Source organism: Cherax quadricarinatus, chromosome 48 (genome assembly GCF_038502225.1).
Source record: "Cherax quadricarinatus isolate ZL_2023a chromosome 48, ASM3850222v1, whole genome shotgun sequence".
Taxonomy (NCBI): Eukaryota; Metazoa; Arthropoda; class Malacostraca; order Decapoda; family Parastacidae; genus Cherax; species Cherax quadricarinatus.
The window spans coordinates 18,320,428-18,344,154 of record NC_091339.1 but is presented as its reverse complement, the minus strand read 5'-3'; the positions used below and the strand labels follow the sequence as shown (position 1 = coordinate 18,344,154).

Below are 23,727 nucleotides of genomic sequence, written 5' to 3'. Positions count from 1 at the left end.
TTCAATAAAAGTAAGTGTCATTTAATTGTGCATGCCTTTTTCAGTTTGTGTGTATTAAAATTAACATTTCATGTGGTAAAAAAAATTTTTTTTCATACTTTTGGGCGTCTTGCACGGATTAATTTTATTTCCATTATTTCTTATGGGGAAAATTGATTCGCATAACGATTATTTCGCATAACGATGAGCCCTCTTGCACGGATTAAAATCGTTAACCGGGGGTCCACTGTATGTATGTATATATATGTATGTATATATATGTATGTATATATATGTATGTATATATATATATATATATATATATATATATATGTATATATGTATATATGTATATATGTATATATATATATATATATATGTATATATATATATATATATGTATATATATATATATGTATATATATATATATATATATATATATATATGTATATATATATATATATATATATATATATATGTATATATATATATATGTATATATATATATCTATATATATATATGTATATATATATATATATATATATATATATATATATATATATATGTATATATATGTATATATATGTATATATATGTATACATGTACACATGTATATATATGTATATATATGTATATATATGTATACATGTATATATATGTATATATATGTATATATATATATATACATATATATATACATATATATATACATATATATATACATATATATTGCATTTATGGATTTAGAAAAGGCATATGATAGAGTGGATAGAGGAGCAATGTGGCAGATGTTGCAAGTATATGGAATAGGTGGTAAGTTATTAAATGCTGTAAAGAGTTTTTATGAGGATAGTGAGGCTCAGGTTAGGGTGTGTAGAAGAGAGGGAGACTACTTCCCGGTAAAAGTAGGTCTTAGACAGGGATGTGTAATGTCACCATGGTTGTTTAATATATTTATAGATGGGGTTGTAAAGGAAGTAAATGCTAGGGTGTTTGGGAGAGGGGTGGGATTAAATTATGGGGAATCAAATTCAAAATGGGAATTGACACAGTTACTTTTTGCTGATGATACTGTGCTTATGGGAGATTCTAAAGAAAAATTGCAAAGGTTAGTGGATGAGTTTGGGAATGTGTGTAAAGGTAGAAAGTTGAAAGTGAACATAGAAAAGAGTAAGGTGATGAGGGTGTCAAATGATTTAGATAAAGAAAAATTGGATATCAAATTGGGGAGGAGGAGTATGGAAGAAGTGAATGTTTTCAGATACTTGGGAGTTGACGTGTCGGCGGATGGATTTATGAAGGATGAGGTTAATCATAGAATTGATGAGGGAAAAAAGGTGAGTGGTGCGTTGAGGTATATGTGGAGTCAAAAAACGTTATCTATGGAGGCAAAGAAGGGAATGTATGAAAGTATAGTAGTACCAACACTCTTATATGGGTGTGAAGCTTGGGTGGTAAATGCAGCAGCGAGGAGACGGTTGGAGGCAGCGGAGATGTCCTGTTTAAGGGCAATGTGTGGTGTAAATATTATGCAGAAAATTCGGAGTGTGGAAATTAGGAGAAGGTGTGGAGTTAATAAAAGTATTAGTCAGAGGGCAGAAGAGGGGTTGTTGAGGTGGTTTGGTCATTTAGAGAGAATGGATCACAGTAGAATGACATGGAAAGCATATAAATCTATAGGGGAAGGAAGGCGGGGTAGGGGTCGTCCTCGAAAGGGTTGGAGAGAGAGGGTAAAGGAGGTTTTGTGGGTAAGGGGCTTGGACTTCCAGCAAGCATGCGTGAGCGTGTTAGATAGGAGTGAATGGAGACGAATGGTACTTGGGACCTGACGATCTGTTGGAGTGTGAGCAGGGTAATATTTAGTGAAGGGATTCAGGGAAACCGGTTATTTTCATATAGTCGGACTTGAGTCCTGGAAATGGGAAGTACAATGCCTGCACTTTAAAGGAGGGGTTTGGGATATTGGCAGTTTGGAGGGATATGTTGTGTATCTTTATATGTTTATGCTTCTAGACTGTTGTATTCTGAGCACCTCTGCAAAAACAGTGATAATGTGCGAGTGTGGTGAAAGTGTTGAATGATGATGAAAGTATTTTCTTTTTGGGGATTTTCTTTCTTTTTTGGGTCACCCTGCCTCGGTGGGAGACGGCCGACTTGTTGAAAAAAAAAAAAAAAAAAATATATATATATATATATATATATATATATATATATATATATATATATATATATATATATATATATATATATATATATATGTCGTGCCGAATATGTAAAACTGGTCAATTAGCAAGAACTCATTTAAAATTAAGTCCATTCTGAAATTTTCTCTTCTACGTTTCAAGATATATTTTTTTCATTAATGCTAATGTAAAAATTTTTAAATTTGCACCAAAAGAATCTTAGAAAACTTACCTAACCTTATTATAACAAGAGCAATTTATTTTAGCCTAACCCCACTAAATATATTTTAAATACGTTTATAATAATTTAGTACTAAACAAACAAAATCAAATATATTTTTTTCGTTAGGTTCAGAATGATTTTGGCGAAATTATTGCATACACAAATTTTCACTTTTCCTATATGGCAAGATGAGCGTTGCTATTTAAGCCAAGATCGCAAGTTCTGCCTATTCGGCACGACATATATATATATATATATATATAAATATATATATATATATATTTTTTTTTTTTTTTTTTTTTAAACAAGTCGGCCGTCTCCCACCGAGGCAGGGTGACCCAAAAAAGAAAGAAAATCCCCAAAAAGAAAATACTTTCATCATCATTCAACACTTTCACCACACTCGCACATTATCACTGTTTTTGCAGAGGTGCTCAGAATACAACAGTCTAGAAGCATAAACATATAAAGATACACAACATATCCCTCCAAACTGCCAATATCCCAAACCCCTCCTTTAAAGTGCAGGCATTGTACTTCCCATTTCCAGGACTCAAGTCCGACTATATGAAAATAACCGGTTTCCCTGAATCCCTTCACTAAATATTACCCTGCTCACACTCCAACAGATCGTCAGGTCCCAAGTACCATTCGTCTCCATTCACTCCTATCTAACACGCTCACGCACGCTTGCTGGAAGTCCAAGCCCCTTACCCACAAAACCTCCTTTACCCCCTCTCTCCAACCCTTTCGAGGACGACCCCTACCCCGCCTTCCTTCCCCTATAGATTTATATGCTTTCCATGTCATTCTACTGTGATCCATTCTCTCTAAATGACCAAACCACCTCAACAACCCCTCTTCTGCCCTCTGACTAATACTTTTATTAACTCCACACCTTCTCCTAATTTCCACACTCCGAATTTTCTGCATAATATTTACACCACACATTGCCCTTAAACAGGACATCTCCGCTGCCTCCAACCGTCTCCTCGCTGCTGCATTTACCACCCAAGCTTCACACCCATATAAGAGTGTTGGTACTACTATACTTTCATACATTCCCTTCTTTGCCTCCATAGATAACGTTTTTTGACTCCACATATACCTCAACGCACCACTCACCTTTTTTCCCTCATCAATTCTATGATTAACCTCATCCTTCATAAATCCATCCGCCGACACGTCAACTCCCAAGTATCTGAAAACATTCACTTCTTCCATACTCCTCCTCCCCAATTTGATATCCAATTTTTCTTTATCTAAATCATTTGACACCCTCATCACCTTACTCTTTTCTATGTTCACTTTCAACTTTCTACCTTTACACACATTCCCAAACTCATCCACTAACCTTTGCAATTTTTCTTTAGAATCTCCCATAAGCACAGTATCATCAGCAAAAAGTAACTGTGTCAATTCCCATTTTGAATTTGATTCCCCATAATTTAATCCCACCCCTCTCCCAAACACCCTAGCATTTACTTCCTTTACAACCCCATCTATAAATATATTAAACAACCATGGTGACATTACACATCCCTGTCTAAGACCTACTTTTACCGGGAAGTAGTCTCCCTCTCTTCTACACACCCTAACCTGAGCCTCACTATCCTCATAAAAACTCTTTACAGCATTTAATAACTTACCACCTATTCCATATACTTGCAACATCTGCCACATTGCTCCTCTATCCACTCTATCATATGCCTTTTCTAAATCCATAAATGCAATAAAAACTTCCCTATCTTTATCTAAATACTGTTCACATATATGCTTCAATGTAAACACCTGATCTACACATCCCCTACCCACTCTAAAACCTCCTTGCTCATCCGCAATCCTACATTCTGTCTTACCTCTAATTCTTTCAATTATAACCCTACCGTACACTTTTCCTGGTATACTCAGTAAGCTTATTCCTCTATAATTTTTACAGTCTCTTTTGTCCCCTTTCCCTTTATATAAAGGGACTATACATGCTCTCTGCCAATCCCTAGGTACCTTCCCCTCTTTCATACATTTATTAAACAAAAGTACCAACCACTCCAACACTATATCCCCCCCTGCTTTTAACATTTCTGTCATGATCCCATCAGTTCCAGCTGCTTTACCCCCTTTCATTTTACGTAATGCCTCACGTACCTCCCCCACACTTACATTCTGCTCTTCTTCACTCCTAAAAGATGGTATACCTCCCTGACCAGTGCATGAAATTACTGCCTCTGTTTCTTCCTTAACATTTAAAAGTTCCTCAAAATATTCTCGCCATCTTCCCAATACCTCCATCTCCCCATCTACTAACTCCCCTACTCTGTTTTTAACTGACAAATCCATATTTTCCCTAGGCTTTCTTAACTTGTTTAACTCACTCCAAAATTTTTTCTTATTTTCATTAAAATTTCTTGACAGTGCCTCTCCCACTCTATCATCTGCTCTCCTTTTGCACTCTCTCACCACTCTCTTTACCTTTCTTTTACTCTCCATATACTCTGCTCTTCTTATAACACTTCTGCTTTGTAAAAACCTCTCATAAGCTACCTTTTTCTCTTTTATCACACCCTTTACTTCATCATTCCACCAATCACTCCTCTTTCCTCCTGCCCCCACCCTCCTATAACCACAAACTTCTGCCCCACATTCTAATACTGCATTTTTAAAACTATTCCAACCCTCTTCAACCCCCCCACTACTCATCTTTGCACTAGCCCACCTTTCTGCCAATAGTCGCTTATATCTCACCCGAACTTCCTCCTCCCTTAGTTTATACACTTTCACCTCCCTCTTACTTGTTGTTGCCACCTTCCTCTTTTCCCATCTACCTCTTACTCTAACTGTAGCTACAACTAAATAATGATCCGATATATCAGTTGCCCCTCTATAAACATGTACATCCTGGAGCCTACCCATCAACCTTTTATCCACCAATACATAATCTAATAAACTACTTTCATTACGTGCTACATCATACCTTGTATATTTATTTATCCTCTTTTTCATAAAATATGTATTACTTATTACCAATTTTCTTTCTACACATAGCTCAATTAAAGGCTCCCCATTTACATTTACCCCTGGCACCCCAAATTTACCTACTACTCCCTCCATAACATTTTTACCCACTTTAGCATTAAAATCCCCAACCACCATTACTCTCACACTTGATTCAAAACTCCCCATGCATTCACTCAACATTTCCCAAAATCTCTCTCTCTCCTCTACACTTCTCTCTTCTCCAGGTGCATACACGCTTATTATAACCCACTTTTCACATCCAATCTTTATTTTACTCCACATAATCCTTGAATTTATACATTTATAGTCCCTCTTTTCCTGCCATAGCTTATCCTTCAACATTATTGCTACTCCTTCTTTAGCTCTAACTCTATTTGAAACCCCTGACCTAATCCCATTTATTCCTCTCCACTGAAACTCTCCCACCCCCTTCAGCTTTGTTTCACTTAAAGCCAGGACATCCAGCTTCTTCTCATTCATAACATCCACAATCATCTCTTTCTTATCATCTGCACAACATCCACGCACATTCAGACTTCCCACTTTGACAATTTTCTTCTTCTTATTCTTTTTAGTAATCTTTACAGGAAAAGGGGTTACTAGCCCATTGTTCCCGGCATTTTAGTTGACTTTTACAACACGCATGGCTTACGGAGGAAAGATTCTTATTCCACTTCCCCATGGATATAAAAGGAAAATTAATAAGACAAAGAACTATTAAGATAAAATCAAAGAAAACTCAGATGAGTGTGTATAAATAAATGTGTACATGTATGTGTAGTGTGACCTAAGTGTAAGTAGAAGTAGCAAGACATGCCTGTAATCTTGCATATTTATGAGACAGACAAAAGACATCAGCAATCCTACCATCATGTAAAACAATCACAGGCTTCGTTTTACACTCACTTGGCAGGACGGTAGTACCTCCCTGGGTGGTTGCTGTCTACCAACCTACTATATATATATATATATATATATATATATATATATATATATATATATATATATATATATATATATATATATATATATATATATATATATATATATATATAATAATTTTTTTTTTTTTTTTTTTTTTTTTTATTTTTTTTTCAACAAATCGGCCGTCTCCCACCGAGGCAGGGTGACCCAAAAAAAGAAAGAAAATCCCCAAAAAGAAAAATACTTTCATCATCATTCAACACTTTCACCACACTCGCACATTATCACTGTTTTTGCAGAGGTGCTCAGAAATACAACAGTCTAGAAGCATACACATATAAAGATACACAACATATCCCTCCAAACTGCCAATATCCCAAACCCCTCCTTTAAAGTGCAGGCATTGTACTTCCCATTTCCAGGACTCAAGTCCGACTATATGAAAACAACCGGTTTCCCTGAATCCCTTCACTAAATATTACCCTGCTCACACTCCAACAGATCGTCAGGTCCCAAGTACCATTCGTCTCCATTCACTCCTATCTAACACGCTCACGCACGCTTGCTGGAAGTCCAAGCCCCTTGTAGGTAGTAGGTTGGTAGACAGCAACCACCCAGGGAGGTACTACCGTCATGCCAAGTGAGTGTAAAACGAAAGCCTGTGATTGTTTTACATGATGGTAGGATTGCTGATGTCTTTTGTCTGTCTCATAAATATGCAAGATTACAGGCATGTCTTGCTACTTCTACTTACACTTAGGTCACACTAGACATACATGTACACATTTATTTATACACACTCATCTGAGTTTTCTTTGATTTGTATCTTAATAGTTCTTGGTCTTATTAATTTTCCTTTTATATCCATGGGGAAGTGGAATAAGAATCTTTCCTCCGTAAGCCATGCGTGTTGTAAAAGTCACCTAAAATGCCGGGAACAATGGGCTAGTAACCCCTTTTCCTGTAAAGATTACTAAAAAGAATAAGAAGAAGAAAATTGTCATATATATATATATATATATATATATATATATATATATATATATATATATATATATATATATATATATATATATATATATATATATATATAGATATATATATATATATATATATATATATAGATATATATATATATATATATATATATATATATATATATATATAGATATATATATATATATATTATATATATATATATATATATATATATATAATTTTTTTTTTTTTTTCAACAAGTCGGCCGTCTCCCACCGAGGCAGGGTGACCCAAAAAAGAAAGAAAATCCCCAAAAAGAAAATACTTTCATCATCATTCAACACTTTCACCACACTCACACATTATCACTGTTTTTGCAGAGGTGCTCAGAATACAACAGTTTAGAAGCATATACAGTGGACCCCCGCATAACGGACGCCTTGCATAACGGACAATCCGCATAGCGGACGCTTTGATCGCTAAAATTTTGCCCCGCATAGTGGACAAAAACCCGCTCAGCGGCCTTCGTCCGAGACGCGTCCAATGTGCGGCCTGAGCCACGCTCACATGTTCCGCGGGTGGCATTGTTTACCAGCCAGCCTCCGCGGTAACATCCAAGCATACAATCGGAACATTTTGTATTATTACAGTGTTTTTGGTGATTTTTTTCTGGAAAATAAGTGACCATGGGCCCCAAGAAAGCTTCTAGTGCCAACCCTACAGCAATAAGGGTGAGAATTACTATGGAGATGAAGAAAAAGATCATTGATAAGTATGAAAGTGGAGTGCGTGTCTCCGAGCTGGCCAGGTTGTATAATAAACCCCAATCAACCATCGCTACTATTGGTGGTACAGCTGCTGCTGCTGCTGTATCACCGTCAGCTGCTGCTGCACTGTCAGCTGCTGCTGCTGTACCACCGTCAGCTGCTCCTGCTGCTGTAGTACCGTCTGCTGCTGCTGTAGCATCATCTGCTGCTGCTGTAGCATCGTCTGCTGCTGCTGTAGCATCGTCTGCTGCTGCTGTAGCATCGTCTGTTGCTGCTGTAGCATCGTCTGTTGCTGCTGTTCCACCGTCAGCTGCTGCTGCTGCTGTAGCATCGTCTGCTGCTGCTGCTGCTGTTCCACCGTCAGCTGCTGCTGCTGCTGTAGCATCGTCTGCTGCTGCTGTAGCATCGTCTGCTGCTGCTGTAACATCGTCAGTTGCTGCTGTAGCATCGTCTGCTGCTGCTGTAGCATCGTCTGTTGCTGCTGTAGCATCGTCTGCTGCTGCTGCTGCTGTAGCATCGTCTGCTGCTGCTGAAACATCGTCAGCTGCTGCTGCTGCTGCTGTAGCACCGTTGTTGGTGTGGCTTATTGAGAATACCAAGAAACAATTAACCCCAGAGGATTTGCCACCCAGGATAGCCCAAAAAAGTCAGTGTCATCGAAGACTGTCTAACTTATTTCCATTGGGGTCCTTAATCTTGTCTCCCAGGATGCAACCCACACCAGTCGACTAACACCCAGGTGAACAGGGAAAATGCCTGGAACTAGTGCTCATATTGGTGAATTTAGAGCCAGCAAAGGTTGGTTTGAGAGATTTAAGAATCGTAGTGACATACACAGTGTGATAAGGCCTGTTCTGGAAGAAAATACCAAACAGGACCTACAGTACTCAGGAGGAAAAGGCACTCCCAGGACACAGTGTCTCATCAGTCATTGCTGCATCTTCAATAAAGGTAAGTGTCATTTATTCTTCATTTAGTAGAGTAGTACATGCACAATATATATTGTGCATGTACTACTCTACTATTGTGCATGTATCCTTCTCTTTGTGTGTAGGAAAATGTATATTTCATGTGGTAAAATTTTTTTTTTCAAACTTTTGGGTGTCTTGCACGGATTAATTTGATTTCCATTATTTCTTATGGGGAAAATTCATTCACATAGCGAACATTTCGCATAACAGCCAGCCCTCTTGCACGGATTAAGGTCGCTATGCGGGGGTCCACTGTACGTATAAAGATACACAACATATCCCTCCAAACCCCTCCTTTAAAGTGCAGGCATTGTACTTCCCATTTCCAAGACTCAAGTCCGACTATTTGAAAATAACCGGTTTCCCTGAATCCCTTCACTAAATATTACCCTGCTCACACTCCAACAGATCGTCAGGTCCCAAGTACGATTCGTCTCCATTCACTCCTATCTAACACGCTCATGCACGCTTGCTGGAAGTCCAAGCCCCTTACCCACAAAACCTCCTTTACTCCCTCTCTCCAACCCTTTCGAGGACGACCCCTACCCGGCCTTCCTTCCCCTATAGATTTATATGCTTTCCATGTCATTCTACTTTGATCCATTGTCTCTAAATGACCAAACCACCTCAACAACCCCTCTTCTGCCCTCTGACTAATACTTTTATTAACTCCACACCTTCTCCTAATTTCCACACTCCGAATTTTCTGCATAATATTTACACCACACATTGCCCTTAAACAGGACATCTCCACTGCCTCCATCCGTCTCCTCGCTGCTGCATTTACCACCCAAGCTTCACACCCATATAAAAGTGTTGGTACTACTATACTTTCATACATTCCCTTCTTTGCCTCCATAGATAAGGTTTTTTGACTCCACATATACCTCAACGCACCACTCACCTTTTTTCCCTCATCAATTCTATGATTAACCTCATCCTTCATAAATCCATCCGCCAACACGTCAACTCCCAAGTATCTGAAAACATTCACTTCTTCCATACTCCACCTCCCCAATTTGATATCCAATTTTTCTTTATCTAAATCATTTGACACCCTCATCACCTTACTCTTTTCTATGTTCACTTTCAACTTTCTACCTTTACACACATTCCCAAACTCATCCACTAACCTTTGCAATTTATATATATATATATATATATATATATATATATATATATATATATATATATATATATATATATATATATATATATATATATGTTTGTATATATATATATATATACACACAAACATATACCTATATATATATATATATATATATATATATATATATATATACATACATATATACATATATATATACATACATATATACATATATATATACATACATATATATATATATATATACATATATATATATATATAGGTAGTAGGTTGGTAGACAGCAACCGCCCAGGGAGGTACTACCGTCCTGCCAAGTGAGTGTAAAACGTAAGCCTGTAATTGTTTTACACGATGGTAGGATTGCTGGTGTTTTTTCTGTCTCATAAACATGCAAGGTTTCAGGTACGTCTTGCTACTTCTGCTTACACTTAGGTCACACTACACATACATGTACAAGCATATGTATACACACCCCTCTGGGTTTTCTTCTATTTTCTTACTAGCTCTTGTTCTTGTTTATTTCCTCTTATCTCCATGGGGAAGTGGAACAGAATTCTTCCTCCGTAAGCTATGCGTGTTGTAAGAGGCGACTAAAATGCCAGGAGCAAGGGGCTAGTAACCTCTTCTCCTGTATATATTACTAAATGTAAAAGGAGAAACTTTCGTTTTTCCTTTTGGGCCACCCCGCCTCGGTGGGATGCGGCCGGTGTGTTGAAAGAAAGAAAGAAAGATATATATATATATATATATATATATATATATATTATATATATATATTATATAAATGTTAAGGAAGAAAGGGAGGCGGTAATTTCATGCACTGGCCAGGGAGGTATACCATCTTTTAGGAGTGAAGAAGAGCAGAATGTAAGTGTGGTGGAGGTACGTGAGGCATTACGTAGAATGAAAGGGGGTAAAGCAGCTGGAACTGATGGGATCATGACAGAAATGTTAAAAGCAGGGGGGGATATAGTGTTGGAGTGGTTGGTACTTTTGTTTAATAAATGTATGAAAGAGGGGAAGGTACCTAGGGATTGGCGGAGAGCATGTATAGTCCCTTTATATAAAGGGAAAGGGGACAAAAGAGATTGTAAAAATTATAGAGGAATAAGTTTACTGAGTATACCAGGAAAAGTATACGGTAGGGTTATAATTGAAAGAATTAGAGGTAAGACAGAATGTAGAATTGCGGACGAGCAAGGAGGTTTCAGAGTGGGTAGGGGATGTGTAGATAAAGTGTTTACATTGAAGCATATATGTGAACAGTATTTAGATAAAGGTAGGGAAGTTTTTATTGCATTTATGGATTTAGAAAAGGCATATGATAGAGTGGATAGAGGAGCAATGTGGCAGATGTTGCAAGTATATGGGTTAGGTGGTAAGTTACTAAATGCTGTAAAGAGCTTTTATGAGGATAGTGAGGCTCAGGTTAGGGTGTGTAGAAGAGAGGGAGAATACTTCCTGGTAAAAGTAGGTCTTAGACAGGGATGTGTAATGTCACCATGGTTGTTTAATATATTTATAGATGGGGTTGTAAAAGAAGTAAATGCTAGGGTGTTTGGGAGAGGGGTGGGATTAAATTATGGGGAATCAAATTCAAAATGGGAATTGACACAGTTACTTTTTGCTGATGATACTGTGCTTATGGGAGATTCTAAACAAAAATTGCAAAGGTTAGTGGATGAGTTTGAGAATGTGTGTAAAGGTAGAAAGTTGAAAGTGAACATAGAAAAGAGTAAGGTGATGAGGGTATCAAATGATTTAGATAAAGAAAAGTTGGATATCAAATTGGGGAGGAGGAGTATGGAAGAAGTGAATGTTTTCAGATACTTGGGAGTTAACGTGTCAGCGGATGGATTTATGAAGGATGAGGTTAATCATAGAATTGATGAGGGAAAAAAGGTGAGTGGTGCGTTGAGGTATATGTGGAGTCAAAAAACGTTATCTATGGAGGCAAAGAAGGGAATGTATGAAAGTATAGTAGTACCAACACTCTTATATGGATGTGAAGCTTGGGTGGTAAATGCAGCAGCGAGGAGACGGTTGGAGGCAGTGGAGATGTCCTGTCTAAGGGCAGTGTGTGGTGTAAATATTATGCAGAAAATTCGGAGTGTGGAAATTAGGAGAAGGTGTGGAGTTAATAAAAGCATTAGTCAGAGGGCAGAAGAGGGGTTGTTGAGGTGGTTCGGTCATTTAGAGAGAATGGATCAAAGTAGAATGACATGGAAAGCATATAAATCTATAGGGGAAGGAAAGAGGGGTAGGGGTCGTCCTCGAAAGGGTTGGAAAGAGAGGGTAAAGGAGGTTTTGTGGGCGAGGGGCTTGGACTTCCAGCAAGCGTGCATGAGCGTGTTAGATAGGAGTGAATGGAGACGAATGGTACTTGGGACCTGACGATCTGTTGGAGTGTGAGCAGGGTAATATTTAGTGAAGGGATTCAGGGAAACCGGTTATTTTCATATAGTCGGACTTGAGTCCTGGAAATGGGAAGTACAATGCCTGCACTTTAAAGGAGGGGTTTGGGATATTGGCAGTTTGGAGGAATATGTTGTGTATCTTTATACGTATATGCTTCTAAACTGTTGTATTCTGAGCACCTCTGCAAAAGCAGTGATAATGTGTGAGTGTGGTGAAAGTGTTGAATGATGATGAAAGTATTTTCTTTTTGGGGATTTTCTTTCTTTTTTGGGTCACCCTGCCTCAGTGGGAGACGACCGACTTGTTGAAAGAAAAAAAAAAATTATATATATATAAAACGAAAGCCTGTAATTGTTTTACATGATGGTAGGATTGCTGGTGTCCTTTTTTCTGTCTCATGAACATGCAAGATTTCAGGTACGTCTTGCTACTTCTACTTACACTTAGGTCACACTACACATACATGTACAAGCACATATATACACACCCCTCTGGGTTTTCTTCTATTTTCTTTCTAGTTTTTATTCTTGTTTATTTTCTCTTATCTCCATGGGGAAGTGGAACAGAATTCTTCCTCCGTAAGCCATGCGTGTTGTAAGAGGCGACTAAAATGCCAGGAGCAAGGGGCTAGTAACCTCTTCTCCTGTATACAGTGGACCCCCGCATAACGGACGCCTTGCATAACGGACAATCCGCATAGCAGACGCTTTGATCGCTAAAATTTTGCCCCGCATACCGCCCAAAAACTCGCTCAGCGGCCTTCGTCCGAGACGCGTCCAATGTGCGGCCTGAGCCAGCCTCATATGTTCCGCCGGTGGCATTGTTTACCAGCCAGCCTCCGCGGTAACATTCAAGCATACAATCGGAATATTTCGTATTATTACAGTGTTTTCGGTGCTATTTTTCTTATTATCACACCGGCCGATTCCCACCAAGGCAGGGTGGCCCGAAAAAGAAAAACTTTCACCATCATTCACTCCATCACTGTCTTGCCAGAAGGGTGCTTTACACTACAGTTTTTAAACTGCAACATTAACACCCCTCCTTCAGAGTGCAGGCACTGTACTTCCCATCTCCAGGACTCAAGTCCGGCCTGCCGGTTTCCCTGAATCCCTTCATAAATGTTACTTTGCTCACACTCCAACAGCACGTCAAGTATTAAAAACCATTTGTCTCCATTCACTCCTATCAAACACGCTCACGCATGCCTGCTGGAAGTCCAAGCCCCTCGCACACAAAACCTCCTTTACCCCCTCCCTCCAACCCTTCCTAGGCCGACCCCTACCCCGCCTTCCTTCCACTACAGACTGATACACTCTTGAAGTCATTCTGTTTCGCTCCATTCTCTCTACATGTCCGAACCACCTCAACATCCCTTCCTCAGCCCTCTGGACAACAGTTTTGGTAATCCCGCACCTCCTCCTAACTTCCAAACTACGAATTCTCTGCATTATATTCACACCACACATTGCCCTCAGACATGACATCTCCACTGCCTCCAGCCTTCTCCTCGCTGCAACATTCATCACCCACGCTTCACACCCATATAAGAGCGTTGGTAAAACTATACTCTCATACATTCCCCTCTTTGCCTCCAAGGACAAAGTTCTTTGTCTCCACAGACTCCTAAGTGCACCACTCACTCTTTTTCCCTCATCAATTCTATGATTCACCTCATCTTTCATAGACCCATCCGCTGACACGTCCACTCCCAAATATCTGAATACGTTCACCTCCTCCATACTCTCTCCCTCCAATCTGATATTCAATCTTTCATCACCTAATCTTTTTGTTATCCTCATAACCTTACTCTTTCCTGTATTCACCTTTAATTTTCTTCTTTTGCACACCCTACCAAATTCATCCACCAATCTCTGCAACTTCTCTTCAGAATCTCCCAAGAGCACAGTGTCATCAGCAAAGAGCAGCTGTGACAACTCCCACTTTGTGTGTGATTCTTTATCTTTTAACTCCACGCCTCTTGCCAAGACCCTCGCATTTACTTCTCTTACAACCCCATCTATAAATATATTAAACAACCACGGTGACATCACACATCCTTGTCTAAGGCCTACTTGTACTGGGAAAAAATTTCCCTCTTTCCTACATACTCTAACTTGAGCCTCACTATCCTCGTAAAAACTCTTCACTGCTTTCAGTAACCTACCTCCTACACCATACACTTGCAACATCTGCCACATTGCCCCCCTATCCACCCTGTCATACGCCTTTTCCAAATCCATAAATGCCACAAAGACCTCTTTAGCCTTATCTAAATACTGTTCACTTATATGTTTCACTGTAAACACCTGGTCCACACACCCCCTACCTTTCCTAAAGCCTCCTTGTTCATCTGCTATCCTATTCTCCGTCTTACTCTTAATTCTTTCAATTATAACTCTACCATACACTTTACCAGGTACACTCAACAGACTTATCCCCCTATAATTTTTGCACTCTCTTTTATCCCCTTTGCCTTTATACAAAGGAACTATGCATGCTCTCTGCCAATCCCTAGGTACCTTACCCTCTTCCATACATTTATTAAATAATTGCACCAACCACTCCAAAACTATATCCCCACCTGCTTTTAACATTTCTATCTTTATCCCATCAATCCCGGCTGCCTTACCCCCTTTCATTTTACCTACTGCCTCACGAACTTCCCCCACACTCACAACTGGCTCTTCCTCACTCCTACAAGATGTTATTCCTCCTTGCCCTATACACGAAATCACAGCTTCCCTATCTTCATCAACATTTAACAATTCCTCAAAATATTCCTTCCATCTGTTTCTGGAAAATAAGTGACCATGGGCCCCAAGAAAGCTTCTAGTTCCAACCCTACAGCAATAAGGGTTAGAATTCCTATAGAAATGAAGAAAGAGATCATTGATAAGTATGAAAGTGGAGTGCGTATCACCGATCTGGTCAGGTTGTACAAGAAACCCAAATCAACCATCTCTTCTATTGTGGCCAAGAAAACGGCAATCAAGGAAGCTGTTCTTGCCAAAGGTTTAACTGTGTTTTCGAAACAAAGATCGCAAGTGATGGAAGATGTTGAGAGACTCTTATTGGTGTGGATAAATGAAAAACAGCTAGCAGGAGATAGCGTCTCTCAAGCGATCATATGTGAAAAGGCTAGGAAGTTGCATGAGGATTTAATTAAAAAAAGGCCTGCAACTAGTGATGATGTGAGTGAATTTAAGGCCAGCAAAGGTTGGTTTGAGAGATTTAAGAAGCGTAGTGGCATACATAGTGTGATACGGCATGGTGAGGCTGCCAGTTCGGACCACAAAGCGGCTGAAAAATATGTGCAGGAATTCAAGGAGTACATAGAAACTGAAGGACTGAAACCTGAACAAGTGTTTAATTGTGATGAAACAGGCCTGTTCTGGAAGAAAATGCCAAGCAGGACCTACATTACTCAGGAGGAAAAGGCACTCCCAGGACATAAGCCTATGAAAGACAGGCTTACTTTGTTGATGTGTGCCAATGCTAGTGGTGATTGCAAAGTTAAGCCTTTATTAGTGTATCACTCTGAAACTCCCAGAGCGTTCAGGCAAAAGAATGTCCTCAAGGATAATTTGTGTGTGCTGTGGAGATCAAACAGTAAGGCATGGGTCACTAGGGACTTTTTCTATAACTGGTTACACCATGCATTTGCCCCCAATGTCAAAGATTACCTAACTGAAAAGAAATTAGAACTTAAGTGCCTCCTGGTGTTAGACAATGCCCCTGGTCATCCTACAGACGTGGCAGAGCGACTTTATGGGGACATGAGCTTCATTAAGGTGAAGTTTTTGCCTCCTAATACCACTCCTCTCCTGCAGCCCATGGACCAGCAGGTCATTTCCAACTTCAAGAAACTGTACACAAAAGCTCTGTTTCAAAAGTGCTTTGAAGTGACCACAGACACTCGATTGACTCTAAAAGAGTTTTGGAAGGATCACTTTAATATCCTCAATTGTGTAAACCTTATAGGTAAGGCTTGGGAGGGAGTGACTAAGAGAACCTTGAACTCTGCTTGGAAGAAACTGTGGCCAGAATGTGTAGACAAAAGGGATTTTGAAGGGTTTGAGGCTAACCCTGAGAGGAGTATACCAGTTGAGGAATCAATTGTGGCATTGGGGAAGTCCTTGGGGTTGGAGGTTAGTGGGGATGATGTGGAAGAGTTGGTGGAGGAGGACAATGAAGAACTAACCACTGATGAGCTGATAGATCAACTTCAAGAGCAAGAGGCCAGACCTGGGGAAACTGGTTCAAAGGAGGGGAGAGAGAAATTGAAGGAATTGCCTACTTCAAAGATTAAGGAAATGTGTGCAAAATGGCTTGAAGTGCAAACCTTTTTTGATGAAAATCACCCTCACACAGCTATTGCAAGCCGTGCTGGTGACTGTTACAATGACAATGTTGTGAACCACTTTAGACAAATCATAAAGGAACGAGAGGTACAGGCCACTATGGACAGATATGTTGTGCGAAAGAAGTCCAGTGACTCTGAAGCTGGTCCTAGTGGCATTAAAAGAAGAAGGGAAGTAACCCCAGAAAAGGACTTGCCTCCTCAAGTCTTAATGGAAGGGGATTCCCCTTCTAAACACTAACACACTCTCTCCCCTCCTCCCATCCCATCAATCATCACCAGATCTTCAATAAAAGTAAGTGTCATGTAATTGTGCATGCCTTTTTCAGTTTGTGTGTACTAAAATTAACATTTTTTTGTGGTAAAAAAATTTTTTTTTCATACTTTTGGGTGTCTTGCACGGATTAATTTTATTTCCATTATTTCTTATGGGGAAAATTCATTCACATACCGAACATTTCGCATAACAGCCAGCCCTCTTGCACGGATTAAGGTCGCTATGCGGGGGTCCACTGTATATTACTAAATGTAAAAGGAGAAACTTTCGTTTTTCCTTTTGGGCCACCCCGCCTCGGTGGGATACGGCCGGTGTGTTGAAAGAAAGATATATATATAATATATATATATATATATATATATATATATATATATATATATATATATATATATAAATAATATTTAGTGAAGGGATTCAGGGAAACCGGTTATTTTCATATAGTCGGACTTGAGTCCTGGAAATGGGAAGTACAATGCCTGCACTTTAAAGGAGGGGTTTGGGATATTGGCAGTTTGGAGGGATATGTTGTGTATCTCTATACGTATATGCTTCTAAACTGTTGTATTCTGAGCACCTCTGCAAAAGCAGTGATAATGTGTGAGTGTGGTGAAAGTGTTGAATGATGATGAAAGTATTTTCTTTTTGGGGATTTTCTTTCTTTTTTTTTTTTTGGGTCACCCTGCCTCGGTGGGAGACGGCCGACTTGTTGAAAAAAAAAAAAAAATATATATATATTTATTTGTTTATTTATTTATTTATTAACCAAATCTTTTCCTCAGTTTGAATATGCAATAGCAGCTTAGGTTTAGGGAAAAATTTGCAGTAATGAAAGAATAATCACTATGAATACCCACCCATTATATTAATAGAAAATATGTTGTCTTAATACTACTTTGACATCTTAGACAGTGGTCTTCAGTATTTTTGTTTTAATTTGTTTTTCTCAGCTTTAAAGGCAGCATTTATTGCACTCTATTTGCGTTATTAAAATAAGATCCGTATATTTGATTCAAGGAAACTGGTTAGCCAGACTTGAGTCCTAGAGGTAGAAAGTACAGTGTGTGCACTCTAAAGGAGGGGTTTGGGATATTTGCTGCTTGGAGGGACATTTGAACTGTCATATCTGTGTGCCTCTGGAAAAATGGTGATAGTGTAAATGATGGTGAAAGTTTCTTTTTTGGGTCGCCCTGCCTTGGTGGGAGAGGGCCAGCATGTTAAAAAAATGTTTAATTTATATATAAAATTATTTTCAGGTTCCGGAATCATTTTGGGGAGCAGTTAGAGCTATAATTAAAGTGCTCTCTACAAACTATGGTCATGCAAGGATTGATTTTGGACAGCCTTTTAGCCTTCGGGAGTTTGTCAAGAATGCCAAGGGTGTTGCATCCCGCCTTGGTTTAAATCAGCCTCAAAATCAGCCACAAAGTGAAATAATACTGGGATGCACACCACCCCTCTCCCCCACCCCAATCAATGTTAACTCTTCACCAGTTGCTAGTGACTTGAAACCACTAGCACCACTTCCTCAAGATGTAACTACTACTACTCTAGTCACAGGAAAGGGCCACCAGCGTTCTTTATCCAGTCCAGCATCCAGTGATCATCTACGACTGAAGAGAACTTTATCTAATCCATCCAGTGCTATCAATGCCATAAGTAGAACTAATTCTAACCTACATGAAGCAAGAAGTAATTCCTCCCTTTTTGGAAATGACGTTACAGATGAATATAGATATCTTGTCAAGTCATTAGCATCTCATATTGTTTATGGTAAGCAATAATTATGTCACAGATATAGAATAGCATACTGCACAGTGCTTTGTCTTTATTATAACTTAAAAATCACAATTTTTTCAAATACTGGTCTCATATACATGTACCCTACAATACATACATGGTCTTGTATGACTTTTTTCTGTAACCACACAGGTTATCTCTCAATCATTGGGCACCTATTTTTCATAAGCACTGAACACATGCATCAAGTATCCCAACACAAAGGTTTATTACTAAACTGAATAATGAGCTTGATGACAAACTTAGTTTTAACATATTTACCGCTGTATGACCCATGTCAGTTTAGCGTTTTCTTTGATTACAATAATAATTTAACATATTAATGAGTTATAGATAACCAAATGATGCAGTGAATGTGGCCACAGTTAAGAATCATCACAGGGCAAAAAAAGTACTTCTGTGGTCTTCCCAGGACTGTTTCTATGAGTGGCCAGTGCTTCTGAGTGAGGTTGTTGCTTGATAACTAAACTGTAATATGGTTTCTGAGTTTAGTACCACCACTTGCACTTTGGGTCATATATACTGTAATTCAGGTCATTTACTTAACCCTTTGGGGATTTCGGATGTACTAGTATGTCTTACGACCCAGGGTTTTTGACGTACTAGTACGCCTAAATTCTAGCGCCCTCAAATCTAGTGAGAGAAAGCTGGTAGGCCTACATATGAAAGAATGGGTCTGTGTGGTCAGTGTGCGCAGTATAAAAAAAATCCTGCAACACAGTGCGTAATGAGAAAAAAAAAGCTTTGACCATGTTTTTGGATTAAAACAGCGACTTTGCACTGTATTTTCGTATGGTATTTATTGTTGTATTCTAGTTTTCTTGGTCTCATTTTATAGAATGGAAGACATATTACAGAAATTGAGATGATTTTGACTGGTTTTACAATGAAAAGTACCTTGAAATTGAGCTCAAAGTAGCAGAAATGTTCGATTTTTACCAAAGTTCAAAAGTCAACAAATCATGCCAAGTGTCCAATACACATCAACTGGTGAGTCTAATATTCTTTCACAAGTGCGCTGATATTATTTATACCATTTCTACACTAATGCAGTAGTCTGCATAACAGTAAATCTTATTTTTTTTTTTTTTTGTAAGAATAAAAATTCAAAGTGGAAAGCCAAAGAAATATAAGAGGGGCCTGGGGATGTGACTAACGAACAGAAAACTTGTTATTTTAGTGCCAGGAATGTCTTTCTTGTTTATTCTGGACCCTATTCGGAAATTGGCATCTTTTGAAATTTGTGTGAAATTGGCAAAATTGCTAAATTTTGACCACTTTATTGGATAGTTGAAATTGGTAAATGGGTGGTTTCTTGTACTCATTCGGTAGAAAAAAATGGAGTTCTAGCGAAATAGTTATGATTTTTGTCGACTAGTACACTGGAATTGGCCGAAAATAGGGCTCAAAGTGGGCAAAATTGCCGATGCATAAACATCGTCGAGACCGCTAAATTCGCGAGAGCATAATTCCGTAAGTTTTTCATCAAATTTCATACTTTTGGTGTCATTATGACCGGGAAAAGATTCTCTATCTTTTCATAAGAAAAAAAAAAAATTGGCCGACCCTGAGAACAAGTCTCTGAGAGGACCTGTCGACCCCCAAAGGGTTAAAGAAGTGTTAAGGATCTACAGTTTGTAAATAAAATGCTATCAGAGGTATGCCTTTTTCAAATTTAGATTAAACATTTATTATACAAAAGGAAATACACAAGCATAGGGTATTCTGGTATATTGTATAATTTTGTTTCAGAATTATAAAAACAAGTAGATAGCACGAGTTAATTTTTATTATTTTGTTTAACAGATGCTGAGCGATGTCAAGCTATCATGTCAACAAATGCTATAGCTTGGTTGTTATCATTTGTGTACCGTAATGGAACAAGCTTATTTACTCTCACTAAAGCACTCGATGCCCTTAGAGATTCTCTGAGAACCCGAAAGCGGGATACAGGATTTTCTGGCAAATCCAAAGATGTTGTTATTCATGCTGTAAGTTTGCTACTTGGTAATTTACATGTTCATGTAATAATACTCTGTCTAATAACTGCAAATTTTTGTGTGGGAAGCTTAGTGACAACATTTAAAATTGAGTTTTATTCTTCAGTTATATAAAAATGTGCTATACAATTACAGGTTAAACTACTTGGAGCTGGACTGGTTAGAGTAGAAAAGCCTCAGGAAACTGACAAGCTTAGGTGTGAAGAAACTGATGTCTTAATTGCACCAATCACCCTCCTGCCAAATGTTATTGAACTCAACTATTATGCTAGTGCTCTTACTCCCGTCTTTGCTGTTGATGCTATTGTTGGTAAGTATAGTTCAGTGTTGTGTATTTAGTTGTATCTGAGCACCTCTGGAAAGACAGTGATTATGTATAAATGATGGTGAAAGTGTTGAATGATGAAAGTTTTTTTTTTTTCTTTCTTTTTGGGTCACCCTGCCTTGGTGGGAAATGGCCGACGTGTTAAAAAAAGTTAAAGTTCTTCCAGCATAACTTAATTCCATTCCTGGTTTGCCAGAGTGTCAAGAATCCACAGTAGCCTTGAAATAGTGCTCTTTCTGTAATGATTATTCTCATTGTTTTCTTCTTTTTAATATTTATTATCTACTGATGAATCCATCTTATTTTCATTAACTAACCTCTTGGTTTGAGTACTCCACAACTCCCATAATTGATCCCTTCATCCACTGTCCCATCTTTATGATGAATTTTTTTAATATTAACTGTTTTACGTGTGCACAAGTCCAGCCATGCTTTCATTATAAGTTGTGTTAAAACTGTCACTTGAAAAAAAAAAAACCAATAATATTATTGAAAATCTGAAGAGATTAATTTAGATATGCTACCAATATTCATAGCAGTCATTGTTAATTCTAAAATTATGATGAACGCATAATTATTAAGCTATTATTTTCTTAGGTTTATTTTATACTGAAGGTGGTGTATATTATGATTCATTTAAATAATACTGGTAATTATTATTTTCTCCATGGGGAAGTGGAATAGAATTCTTCCTCCGTAAGCCATGCGTGTTGTAAGAGGCAACTAAAATGCCGGGAGCAAGGGGCTAGTAACCTCTTCTCCTGTATATATTACTAAATGTAAAAGGAGAAACTTTCGTTTTTCCTTTTAGGCCACCCCGCCTCGGTGGGATACGGCCGGTGTGTTGAAAGAAGAATTATTATTTTCTCCATGGGGAAGTGGAACAGAATTCTTCCTCCGTAAGCCATGCGTGTCGTAAGAAGCGACTAAAATGCCTGGGGCAAGGGGCTAGTAACCCCTTCTCCTGTATACATTACTAAAATTAAAAAGAGAAACTTTTGTTTTTCATTTTGAGCCACCCTGCCTCGGTGGGAGACGGCTGATTTGTTGAAAAAAAAAAATGATTATTTTGAACACACACTTATTTTTTCAGCCACCAGTTTACTGTCATTACTCGACTGTGATTTGTGGAGCTACAAGGACTGTTCACTTGATATCTTAATAGACAGAGAAAAGGTATGTAGGGGTACTTGCACATAGTTTTTGTTTATGAATATATGTAAGAATTATTGGGTAACAAGTATGTTAAATACATGTGTTAAAGCAAACAATAGCATCATTATCGAAAGAGTTAATGGAATGTTAGAAAGCAGGAATATGGTGGAACAAGAAATAAGGAAGTGAAGGGGATGTGTATATCAAATTCAAATGCCTGCCTCTTAAAACTTCTATCATACCCCATTTTTCAACTCTTCTTGAAATGTCTACTACACCTTCCATCCACCAAATTTATACAGCTTGATCAGCCTATCTTGCCTCACCCATTCTGAAAGACTAAACCACCTCATAAACCATTCCTCTCTCTACAGGAGGATTGCACCTTACTTATTAATCTGACTTTGTCATATTGCAAAGTCAGGTAAAGAGTAACTTGGTCTGTCAACATAATGTAAAACTTTCTTAGATTTTACTAGTTATGATTGTATTGAGATTATAAAGGCCTGGACTTGTGCTGATTGTAATTGCAACATTAGTTTTTATATAGTTCTATGTTGTGCAAAAGAAAGAAATTGTAAGTGAACATAGGAAAAAACAAAGTTTTGAGAGTATGTAACTTAGTTTATTTTTATTGTAATACATGATCATTTCTTAGTGGAATTATCATTTTTTAAATAAAAATCTACCGCATATAATTTTATTTATTAATTTTAATTTTGTTTATTGTTGCAGTTAATCAAGCGAGCTCTACGCCTTTCTGAGATGCTACAGAATGAGTTCCTGCTGGCCCCACCGTGTGCCAGCCTGGACACTAAACTCCATGAGTCTGTCGACAGTCTTGTTGACATGGGTCTTCTACAAAATGCTGGGGTTGGTCCCTATATATATTCACATAATAACAGATTTTTTTTAGGTAGTAGGTTGGTAGACAGCAGCTGCCCAGGGAGATATTACCGTCCTGCCAAGTGAGTGTAAAACCGAAGCCTGTAATTGTTTTACATGACAGTAGGATTGCTGGTGTCTTTTTTCTGTTTCATAAACATGCAAGATTTCAGGTACGTCTTGCTACTTCTACTTGCACTTAGGTCACACTATACTTGTATGTACAAGCATATACAGGTTCTCCATCACAAATTCGGCATCAGTGGGGCCTGTAGTGTGCCAGATTACTGAGTTTGCTGGATTACAGAGTGATTAAGTTAGAATACACTTAA

General features: G+C 38.3%; 1 protein-coding gene across 4 annotated transcripts in view; it reads left to right on the top strand.

Annotated features, from left to right (window-relative positions):
* Positions 1-23,727, top strand: part of mino (glycerol-3-phosphate acyltransferase mino) — a 163,811-nt gene that overhangs the window by 123,078 nt on the left and 17,006 nt on the right. For all 4 annotated transcript variants that reach the window (XM_070094933.1, XM_070094932.1, XM_070094934.1 and 1 more), the window contains 5 exons: positions 18,487-19,003; positions 20,837-21,021; positions 21,166-21,340; positions 22,449-22,531; positions 23,246-23,383. In XM_070094933.1, the coding sequence (XP_069951034.1) occupies positions 18,487-19,003; positions 20,837-21,021; positions 21,166-21,340; positions 22,449-22,531; positions 23,246-23,383 (1,098 nt within the window). The remainder of the gene's footprint in view (positions 1-18,486; positions 19,004-20,836; positions 21,022-21,165; positions 21,341-22,448; positions 22,532-23,245; positions 23,384-23,727) is intronic.